General features: G+C 42.2%; 1 protein-coding gene across 1 annotated transcript in view; it reads right to left on the bottom strand.

Moving 5' to 3' along the window:
* LOC120026209 (inactive carboxypeptidase-like protein X2) overlaps nucleotides 1-6,666 on the bottom strand; it is a 38,177-nt gene extending 31,511 nt beyond the window's left edge. Inside the window, 3 exon segments of the mRNA XM_038971033.1 lie at nucleotides 2,040-2,225; nucleotides 5,868-6,239; nucleotides 6,576-6,666. Of these exon segments, the coding sequence (XP_038826961.1) occupies nucleotides 2,040-2,225; nucleotides 5,868-6,239; nucleotides 6,576-6,666 (649 nt within the window).
* Between the last annotated feature and the right edge of the window lie 5,683 nt (nucleotides 6,667-12,349).

The following is a 12,349-nucleotide window of genomic DNA, read 5'->3' as shown; positions in this document are numbered from 1 at the left end:
GTGGATAGGGGGTTGCTCCCTCTGCTGTTTCCTGAAGTCCACAATCAGCTCCTTTGTTTTGTTGACATTGTTTGAGAGGTTATTTTCCTGGCACCACACTCCCAGAGCCCTCACCTCCTCCCTGTAGGCTGTCTCGTCATTGTTGGTAATCAGTAGCAACAACATTATGTAGCAGCAACATTATGTACAACATAAGTTATAAACAATGCGAAAAAAATAACAATAATTGCACATTTGGTTAGGAGCCCGTAAAGCGCCAGCCATCCCGTCCGGTGTCATTACTACAGGGAGGAGGTCAGTGACCTGGCAGTGTGGTGCCGGGTCAACAACTTCTCCCTCAACGTCAGTAAGACCAAGGAGCTGATCGTGAAATACAGGAAACAAAATGACGGGGTTGCAATTGAGGGGGTTGAGAGTGTCAAGTTGCTCAGTGTCCGCATCACTAAGGACTTAAAATGGTTTCTTCACCCTCAGGAGGTTATAAAGGTTTGGCATGGGCCCTCAAATCCTCAAAAAGTTATACAGCTGCATTCACTATTGTGAGCATCTTGACTGGCTGCATCACTGCTTTGTATGCGTTAAATGCTCCAGCCACACCAACAGGTTCCTGAACAGCTTCTATCCCTAAGTCATAACAGCTAACAAAATGGCTAATCAAACTATCTGAATTGACCCTTGTATTTTATATTTGGCGCTGTCTCTATGCACACTCACAGGACTCTACACACTCACGCACACTGACACTACAACAAACATAACATGCAGACATATTTATATTGAATCTACACCCACGCACACACACTCATGTACAAGCATCATATAAACTTCGGCTACTCTGTCCATCATATATCTTGATGCCTAGTCACCTTACCCCTATTCATATCTACCTCTATTCCTCCAGTATACCCTGCACATTGTAAATATGGTACTGGAGTTGACCCTGTATATAGCTTCTTACTTTCTTGTGTTCTTCTTATTTCTTATTTTTATTTATTGTGTGTTTTTTCTAATTTATGTGATTTTTAGTACTTCATTGATATTGATTACTGCATTGTTGGGTTTAGAGTTTGCAAGAAAGGCATTTCACTGTACATGTGCACGTGACATTAAAACTTGCAACTTGAACACAGCCGTGTGTCTGTACTGACGTAGGATCTTAATTTGAGCCAGTTTGCTACAGAAGGAAATAATCCTGCAGCAACAGGAAATGTGAATTATTATGTGGATTACAATTAATGGACATCTTTTGTTACGACCGTTGATGGAAGGAGTCCAGGGTGCAGCGTCGTAGGCGTACATTTTCTTTCATTTAAAATCTTCCACCAAAAACAATAAACAACTCAACGAACGTAAAGCTAGGAGTGCAACACCTGCAACACACAAAGGCAAGATCCCACAACTGAAGGTGGGAGAAAGGGCTGCCTAAGTATGATCCCCAATCAGAGACAACGATAGACAGCTGCCTCTGATTGGGAACCATACTCGGCCAACAAAGAAATATAAACATAGATTTCCCACCCTAGTCACACCCTGACCTACCCGATAGAGAATTTAAAGGATCCCTAAGGTCAGGGCGTGACATCTTTGTAGGGGTTGATACAGTTTTTGTTAGGGCAAATATTGCCTGAAATGTAAATGTGGAAACAACAAAATTTAGAAAACTTTTAAAAACTCAAGTACACTGCAAGTTTGCATTTCCTGCTGTGCAGGACATTTCTCAGCAACAAAAGAGTGATCAAATTAAGATCTGTCTGTAGCTCATCAGTGTGTGACACATGCAGCTGTAAGCTCTACTAGACCATGTTCGTCTCTGTCAATACCTCAAGGTCAAGGTCTCCACGCATGTTAGTGAACATGCTCTAACAAGGGAAAACTGGGCCAAGTGTTTGGTAAGTTTGTCCCCAAGAGGTTGTAACAGGGATGGCTAGTTGATGGACCGCCATGAATATACAGTCAAGGAGAGAATGAGGACAATAAAAGGAGAAAGGACAAAGAAGAAGAAGAAGAAGAGAACAAGAACTAAAGGAGTCACCTCTTACCTGCCTCCACCTCCTCTATGGATTTCTTCTTCTTTGGTTTGATCTCCTTCACCTCCGTACCAGCGTCGTCCATCATAACGTCCTTTCTCTCTTCCTCCCACTCTCTCCCATGTTCCATAGGTCCAGCCTGTCTCACCTGTGTCTGGACACCTGTGGTGTCCTGTCCCTCTACACCTCCATCCCAGCCTAGAACACAGCAACAGAGGGCCAGAGACACAGACAAACCCAACAATGCCCCCCTCATCGTCTTACTACACTCAGAAGCAGGACCAGACTAAATCAGCCTACAGCTTAAACCAGACTTGAACCAGATTTACCAGGACCAGCACTGGCAGTGGAACCTGACCCCAGCTCTAGAAAGGAAAGAGAAGCTTCCTCAGTTACTCTGCTTGCACCAACAAAACAAATACAAGTTTGCAGGCCAAATGGCCCAACTCCTGTTTCAGTGAAGCACAAAAAGCCCCAGGCCACCCACAGTCTCTCACACAGACCAGTCAGAACAGTCAGCTAACAGATGACTTGCATTTGCTAGACGAGCAACAACACAGAACATCCAACAACAGTCCTCAGGTGTAGAAGAAGTCTCAGTTGGAGTCAGTCTGTCTTGAAGAGTCTCTGAGAGCTTGAAGAGATGAGTTCTGGTTGGTTCCTTCCAGTAGCCATGGAGTCAGAATTTTTTTTTGTATAAAACTTTGGTGTGTAGAATGCTTTGGTTTGTAGAAAGCTGCGGTGAAAGGTTTGGTGTGCAGACGTGTACAGAGCGTAGGCCTGTTTGGTGGTGGAGCAGGAAAGAGCTGTGGGCTCAGGGTTTTAAAGCAGCCTCCTGGCAGAGAACGAAGAAAGGAAACACAGATGCATGCAGGAGTCTGGAGTCTCAGCAGCAGTAACACAGCACACCTCCTGGCTCCCGTCTTTCCTCGCCCTCTCACTCCTCCGCAGGCACCCCCTCTCCCTCTCTCCACTCAACATAGGGGAGGGGGTCTTCCACATGTCACATTGCAGGGGAGAGGGGAGAGAGAGAGAATAATTTAGAAAAACATTTAGAAAACATTTAAATGCAGAAGTTGACAATAATTAATTTCCAGAGTAAGTACTATACTCTTGCAACAAAAAGACAAATGTGAGTCAGTCTACTGAATCCACCCAGGACCCATTTTTCAATGAGTTCAGAAAAAAAGAAAAACATTTTTTGGAGAGGAAAACTCATTCCATATTTAAGAATGCGCCCAAATCGTGTGGTTGGGAATAAGTGTTTTAGCAGACCTGGTAAAACACACACACAAACACACACACACACACACACACACACACACACACACACACACACACACACACACACACACACACACACACACACACACACACACACACATACACATACACACTGACCCAAACAACCCAGTTCAGCTCCACATGCCTCCAGGTCATACAGAGATGTCAGGACCTGTCCCTGTCTCATACTCTGCTCTCAAGTGGAAAACAGGAGAAAAAGAGAGGAAGGGTGTGAGCTGGAAGTGAATTTGCTAAAAAATACGACTTTACACTGGTTACCAATGTTGGGTCGGGACCTAGTGGTGGGTTGCATCTGATTCCTTGTGAGGTCTTTGCTTAAGACTGTGTTCAGGCTAGAAACATTGAATGAGAATGGACCCAGAGGTTTAAGTTGATTTCTGTGATAAAATATGACAATAAACAGTAATAACATAGTAATGTGTTGATTGCTATTCATTCCTCAGAGACTTTATCTTCTAGTTAACAGATTAAGTATGCCCCTACAGTAATCACACCTACAACTCATGCTGGAGACTACTGAGTCTGGTGGCCACTAAGTTCCAGAGTTATTTCTCCTATGATACTGTAGTTATGACAGTCAGATGTGCTGTGATATCTAAGCACTCTACCAGATGTGCTGGGATATCTACTTTCTTTATTTCTAGTCTGGAGCAGTGAGTCAGCCTGCAGTGTTAGCAGGAGGGTCATCTTGACTTCATCAAGGCCATGCATCAATGAACACACATCTGATCTGATGTACAAACAGAAGATAGAAAGCTGCTATTCATAGATCATCAAAAGTCAGTGAACATTAATGCTATGAGCTCTGGAAGGCAATCCAGCAGTCTATGTTCTGAGCTCTACGTACCTTATTCTCAATTGTTGTAAATATGATAATGTATGAAAGTTACACATGTCCATTCCTGTATAGTTTATGATTTGGAAGGTATGTTAATGTCGAAGCCTCAAGGATGGAAAAGACTCCATAATAACTGTAGCATGTGACCAGTCACCCAGGCCGATCAGTCATACTGTTTTCTGTACTGTATCATCTGTATCTGTGTCTCGTCCATAACCGCGGGAGGTAGGACTGCTGAGGGTGCTGCAGCACCGCCTGAAAAATCTGAAAAAGATCTATATATATATATTTTGTTTTAAAGATTGCTGTCAGTGAATGCGATACAGAGAATGAGGGTGATAAGAGTCCAGGGGTGTCATGCTCCCCAAAAATCTAAGAGGGCACAAAGTACTGTGCTTTTTCCTGCAATCTTGTGCCATAATCATTATGTCTAATTCTCTGTTTAAAAAATATCTATATATTTTTCTGCATATCTAGGCATATCTTGAGCTGTCTGTATCCTCCTGACTTGTGGTTCTTTTTTTTAAAGAAACAAAATATGCTTCTCTGCATGGCTGCTAAAATCTGGGTAACAGATTGGAAGGAATGTGAGTCTTATTCAGCATGTTTAGTTATTGCTTGCTTTTCTAAAGTCTACCAACCTTTCCAGCAAGCATGCCAGCTAAGATTGTTAGACAAGCTTGCTACTCTAACTTGATTGATAGCCTGAAATGGCTTCTTGGTAGCTAGTTATGAGGTTGGGAGCTTGGGAACCTATCTGGGCTTGCTAAAGCCAACTTCATAAAATTGCTAGGTGGCTAGTAGTATTACAGACAAAATATATACAGTATAATAATCATTTTTATATAGCTGTATATTCTTTTTTAAGTAAAAAAATACATTGTTTAATCTAAAGATAACTGATGGCTCTCTGACATCTGTGGCTAACACAGAGCATATAATGGATTGCAAACAGATGTGCCCCGGCTGGACGAATCCAGTGTGTGTGCTCCTGCTGGCCCGATTGTATGGTTTCTCATCATCCTCTATGAGTGCTGCTGTTTCTCATCTCAGAGACCAGGAAACTGCTAGGATTGGTGGCTATTACTATCATATCCACTCCACATCTGTCTGCCTTTGTCTCCTCTGTGTGTGTGTTTACTTGGGTTTGTGTCTTTTTTGCATAATAAATCATTCAAGATTGATTTTCATTTTACTTCTTTAAATTGGGAAGAAGAACACTACTGGTACAGTACAAAAATATTTAATCTTTGTGTATGGACATTATATCCAAATAAGTTAACAGCTTTTAACAATAAGAAAATAACCCTATCATTTAACATTTTACAGCAATAATCCTTCTGCATATGGGATAGATTGACATAGTTTTCCACTGGCTTTTAAACAACACATAAATAGTAACTCATAAATACTGATATTAATTTACAGTGGCCTATTACATTGCACAAATACCTTTATGACATAGCAGGTTATAGTGTCTAAACTGTGAGCTTAATCTGATTGAAACCGCAACCAGAATTTGTGCAAATGGTAAGCTAAAAATGTTCTCATCTAAAATTGATGATGGTTGTATTGTGGAGTGAGGAAGGTTGGTGGCGTGAACATTTGAATCTGTGGTCCCTGGTGAAAATGCATTTTGTTGTACAGTGGAAGGGTTGTAGGATAGACAGGAGGAGGTTAGGGGTATCTGACCCCACACTGGAGCTGCTGCTCATGCAGCCCTTTCCCCTCACACTCTTTCTTCCACTTGGTGCGTCGGTTTTGGAACCAGATCTTAACCTGAGTCTCTGTGAGACAGAGCATCAAGGCGATGGCGTAGCGCTCGAACACAGACAGGTAGTGGCTGCTGTGGAAACTATGTTCTAGAATGTGTAGTTGATCCAAGGTGAACGCTGTCCGAACCCGCCGTGACTTGCCCTTTGACCTCTCCAGGCTACGGCACACAGATGCAGGGTGAGACTCGCTAGTCTCCCTTTCCGCTGAGTCCACTGTGGTGGAGCATTTACTGGCTGCTGGACCACTTGGGAATTCTACTCTCTTGGAATGGCCTTCTGGAATGGCTGCCCCACCTGAATATTGAAAATAGTGAGTTTAGAGAGGGACCTCAACCATTCTTATCTGCAGTTATGATGATATGGGTTGAATGCTGATAAAGAATAATGTTAAAAGTTAATTGTTGAGGGCTGGGCCAAAAATAAACAACTCAACACTGCCTTCTGGGAAATAACGAATACTACTGTATCAACTGTAGTAGTACTAGGCTACGCCTATAAACTAAACTTCTGCATCAACACTATATCTCAATCTAAGGATAATATTTATTTACAAAATATAACTAGTAAGTAAATGGCTTTTAACCCCTTTAAGTTACAAAATAAATAGTTAGAATAACTGAACGCTCCTACCTGTGGTCTGTCTTGCAGCATCACTCTCAGCAGCTGAACCATGGCTCGGATGGGTACTGCTTGGACACCCAGTGAATTTAGACGGATCCATGATGTCTGCTACAGAGAAAGAGGTTCTCCTAACCTGTGACAACTTTTCTGGCTGCATTTTAATTTTCTGTTGTGTAAATTTGGACGTAAATGCGCACTTTGTTCAGTGAAGGAGGTGGCAGAGAACTCGAGTACCACTGCGCGGCCACCTTACATCCCCGTGTCTGATTCTTGTTGCCCTGGCGCCCCTCAATTTATACAGGTCAAGCACACGCCGCTCCCCCACATAAAATTAACATTTCCACAATTACAAGTGCACCGCTGCGCTCTGCAAGAAAAAACACGTGCTCCTTCCTGCGTGCGTAATTTGGCGCGCGCAACACGCATGGACATACACAGGAACATACAACACTGGCCGAGTGCGTGGAAGAAGGAACCCCTGCGCGGGCACTTTAAAATGCTAATGAGCGCTCTCAGCTGGATCGGTTATTTATTGCAGAGCATCTGGTTAAAATGTGCCGTTTTCTTTACAACCGTGTTCCTTTTTTGTCGTTTGGCTTGTCATTATTTGCAATTGTGTGATTTTACGCTGGTAGGACACGTGAACTCCGGTTGTCATTCTAAGTAATCGACTCCTCTCAGAGTGAAAGTGATGCTGCTTCACTTGTGCACGATTATCAATAGAAGCATTTGTGTTTTTTATTGGATGTGGTTAAAGTGTATAGCTTTGTAGTGAATCTAATCACACAAACACTTAGTTGTAAATGTGTGGACCTCTAATCATAGCTAACACGATTATGAGTGCAATAGCCCTTCTGTCTGCTCAACAGTATGAAAATAAAGACCTAACTAAAGCATTTTGTGCCTATTAGATAACTTGGAGCTTATTTTCCTGTAGTAATTTGTGCTGTTGTAGCCTACTGTTAGAATGCCTAGTTTCAGAATCCCTTGATAACGGTTCTCCAAATGTGTTCTTCATTGGTGTATCAGTTTCTCTCCACTGTTTCCAAGTATACCTGGTAGGCTCGAAGTGGGAACCTATTACTATCCTATTGTGTACTGTAGGCTAGATTTCAAACCAATCCACATACTTTTATGTAAAATCTCTTAGTATCTTTCATCTCTCAAACAAACCAGGATAGAAGCAACATCAACCACATAGCATAATATGACCACAGAGAGATCCACAGGGAAGTTTGTATAATAATAAAGCCCACTGATATGTGCACATTGGATAAGTGGGTTGTTCCCCGAAATTAGTGCCTTTTCTACTTGATATTTCAAGTAGAAATTGTGCACCAATAAATTTTTTAAAGCCTGTTATATTAAATTAAGTGCCCTCTAATATACCCCCTAGTCGGTAATCTAGTTACATAACAAAAAAATTGCCATCAAAATCCATAAATTTAAGCTATAGATATCTGTTTTTTGCATTGGATGCATCTCAATCGATAGCATCTGCCAGTGTCTCACTTCTACATTTGCGGTGAAAGGTGGTAGAGCTAGAGAGGTGTTTGACAGCGCATGAGACATCCGAAAATTGATCTTCTCACGAAAACATCTGTAGCGTCCAAACAGTTTTGACCACTCTATGGAAAGGGGAGATTCTCACGAACATATGATGATGTTCCGTTTTGCTCTACGAACCCCACAAGTGTCAGGAAACTAGTCTGAACTCGGTACAGTTGATATGCCAACTTCTGTTTGGTAGCGTCCGAACCGTTTTGGCCACAAACTAATGGGACCCCACTATGGAAAGGGGAGATTTTCACGAACATGGTGGTGTTCTCTGTTTTGCTCTATGACCTCCACAAGAGTTACGGGACTGGTCAGATTTTTTGGGGGGGGAAATGTAAATATGAAGGTAGTTTTGTTCCTACCAAAAAAATGGGTTAAATATGTGGTAAAAAAAATTATATATATTTCCAGAGTTTAAGAAAAATATCTCCTAGATTTAGGACAGACACTTCAAAACCTTGTTTTTTATGATTTATTTTTGGACTGTCCTTTTTGCCATTTCTGAATGTGTTATTCAATGCGTTTCTATGGGCTTTAGTAGTAAAGGCCAAAATCTATATTTTACCCAAGAAAATATATCTATATTTTTGTGATACCTAAAGGGTCCTAAAATTCTAAATCAGATACCTAAATAATCCATAGTTTGACCATCTTAAAACAATTCCATTATGTTAGTTTAGCACCCCCTTCTCACCCAATGTCTTAGACTCTAAAGAATTAATATTGACCACAAGTCTGTCAAGTCTGTCCCTCATTTTAATATGGCGAAACTATTCCTTTTAAATATTTTTTTTCAAATAAACATTGAACATCTAATAGTAAAATCCCAGTGTAAAAGCAGGTGAGCTGTGGTGGAAAACTGAGTGGATTGAGCCTAACACGTCAACCCTGTGCTACCCATATATATAGACAGGCTAGAAATGTAAATCGTAAACCCTGTTATGGTCAACCCTTTTACTTTATCTGGCACTTAATAGGCACCTACTATAGTATTTTTTATTTTTTTATTTAACCTCTTAAGATGGGGAAAACTGTTGTTTTTAAAAAAAGAATTTATGAAGATTAACATGTGCTCTTTATTGACAGAATGCTAAAGTTAGGTGAAATCAAATGTTGTTTTCAAAAGGCACAGAATTGGTGGAATGACCCAAGTGCTGTTTAGGCGGTGCAGCGCAGTACAATCTATCAGTCCTCATCCAAATAAATGTACTGTACATTCTTTGCAGCCTACATGCCAGATATCTGAATCCTCTATCAGGAATGCTCTATAAAAGCACTTTAAAGTCTTATTAATAGTCCTGTCCTTAGCCATACATTAGTAATATGACTTCTACTAATCTGTAGTCTCCAGCGAGTGAGTAATGGGGGATGAGAAGGTCCAACCCGAAGAGTCGTTCTGGGGGGGTACATGAGGGGAATAAATGCCCTCGTGGAGCAGGCCAGGTTGTAAAGGTGGGATAGCAGGATGGCATCTCCCAGCGTCATCCAAGCAGTGACCCCCTGCAGAGCGGTTGGTATTGAGGGGAGAAGAGTGGCCGGCCCACTGGGACAATTAGCAGATGTCACCAGTAGGCCTGACCCAGGCCTTTGTCCAGCAGGACCAGAGAAGACCAGGGGGACCGTATATCATTTGTGTGGTGAAGAGCTTCACACTTCTCATCCCACACCAAGCACTCAACCCACACCAAGCACTCATCCCACACCAAGCACTCAACCCACACCAAGCACTCAACCCACACCAAGCACTCAACCCACACCAAGCACTCAACCCACACCAAGCACTCAACCCACACCAAGCACTCAACCCACACCAAGCACTCATCCCACACCAAGCACTCAACCCACACCAAGCACTCAACCCACACCAAGCTTGTCCAGGGTCGAAGAAAGAGCATTAAGGACTAGTGCATCAAATTGTTCTGAACTTTATTCTATATTCTTGACTTAAAATGTAAAGTATTTACCATGCATATTTTATTGACCTTCCATGTTGATAAAAATTAAATAAAACTTGTATCAGAATCTGACTGAGCGTTGAGAGGAGCTGAGGAAGAGGAGGGGGGGGGGGGGGGGGGTGAGGAGGGCAGGAAGAAGACAATAGAAGAGGGAGCGATTCTCTAGATTAAACAGTGTATTTTTTTTACTTTAGACAGGCCCAGGTCTATCCTTTGTCTCCATAAGCTTAATTAAAGGTTTCATTCATCCATCAACATTGTGTCAGAATAGCCATCATGCATTGTGGTTAGATAATATTAACTATACCGATAGAAGGGTCTAGGGGGCTATGCTGAAATAATCAACTAGTATCCACCCGTATCCCTCTTCTTTAGGGAAATGTATGTGTCCTGACGGTCATGGTGTAATTGAGAATTGAATGTGCATACAGGGGGTACTCCGTTCAATTCTCAATTACCCCCTCGCTACCACTCACCCCTCTCCTCCTTAGCCCCCACGACCCCGCCTCTTACCACTCCACCTCACAGATGGGCTCCACTACAAGAGAGAGAGAAGGAGGAGAATCTATAACTATATAATTTACTTAACAACAGTTAAAAGCACTTCTAACCATACTCAGGGGTGCTCTTAGCATTCCACAGCAATAGGATTCCTTTATGGTCTATCTGTCTGCCACACTTTTAGCCACACGCCTATGTGGTATAATGGTGCCCTGTGTACCTCTGCTGTCCTCAGGGTTAGAATGGAGGAAACTGACCATGAATATCTGAATGGCGTTACATTGTTGATCAATCAAATCAAAGTATATTAGTCACGTGCGCGAAATACAAGTGTAGACCTTACAGTGCAATTCTTACTTACAGGCTCTAACCAACAATGCAATTTAAAAAAAGAAGGTATTAGGTAAACAATAGGTAAGTACAGAAATAAAAACAACAGTAAAAAGACATTGAAAAATAACAGTAGCGAGGCTATGACAGTAGCGAGGCTATATACAGGCACTGGTTAGTCGGGCTGATTGAGGTAGTATGTACATGTAGATATGGTTAAAGTGACTGTGCATATATGATAAACAGACAGTAGCAGTAGCGTAAAAGAGGGGTTGGTGGGTGGTGGGTGGTGGGACACAATGCAGATAGCCCGGTTAGCCAACGTGCGGGGGCACTGGTTGGTCAGGCTAATTGAGGTAGTATGTACATGAATGTATAGTGAAAGTGACTATGCATATATGATAAACAGAGAGTAGCAGCAGCGTAAAAGATGGGTTGGGGGGGCACAATGCAAATAATATAGCCCATCCAACTACCTCATTCCCATACTATATTTTTTTTATTTATCTTGCTCCTTTGCACCCCAGTATCTCTACTTGCACATATATCTTCTGCACATCAATCACACCAGTGTTTAATTGGTATATTGTAATTACTTCGCCACCATGGCCTATTTATTGCCTTACCTCCCTTATCTTACCTCATTTGCCCACACTGTATCTAGATTTTTTTCTACTGTATTATTGACTGTATGTTTGTTTATTCCATGTGTAATTCTGTGTTGTATGTGTCAAACCGCTTTGCTTTATTCTTGGGCAGGTCGCAGTTGTAAATGAAATCTTGTTCTCAACTAGCCTACCTCGTTAAATAAAGGTGAAATATATATATATTTTTTTAAATAGTCCAGGTAGCCATTTGATTACCTGTTCAGGAGTCTTATGGCTTGGGGGTAAAAACTTTTGAGAAGCCTTTTTGTCTTAGACTTGGTATTCCGGTACCGCTTGCCATACGGTAGAGAGAGAACAGTCTATGACTGGGGTGGCTGGGGTCTTTGACAATTTTTAGGGCCTTCCTCTGACACCGCCTGGTGTAGAGGTCCTGGATGGCAGGCAGCTTAGCCCAAGTGATGTAATAGGCCGTACGCACTACCCTCTGTAGTGCCTTGCGGTCAGAGGCCGAGCAGTTGCCGTACCAGGCAGTGATGCAACCAGTCAGGATGCTCTCGATGTTGCAGCTGTAGAACCTTTTGAGGATTTGAGGACCCATGCCAAATCTTTTTAGTTTCCTGAGGGGAATAGGCTTTGTCGGGCCCTCTTCACGACTGTCTTGGTGTGTTTGGACCATTCTAGTTTGTTGGTGATGTGGATACCAAGGAACTTGAAGCTCTCAACCTGCTCCACTACAGCCCCATCGGTGAGAATGGGGGCGTGCTTGGTCCTCCTTTTCCTGTAGTCCACAATCATCTCCTTAGTCTTGGTTACGTTGAGCGATAGGTTGTTA

The sequence above is a fragment of the Salvelinus namaycush genome, chromosome 31 (genome assembly GCF_016432855.1).
Source record: "Salvelinus namaycush isolate Seneca chromosome 31, SaNama_1.0, whole genome shotgun sequence".
Classification (NCBI taxonomy): Eukaryota; Metazoa; Chordata; class Actinopteri; order Salmoniformes; family Salmonidae; genus Salvelinus; species Salvelinus namaycush.
This window is presented reverse-complemented; position numbering and strand designations above follow the sequence as displayed.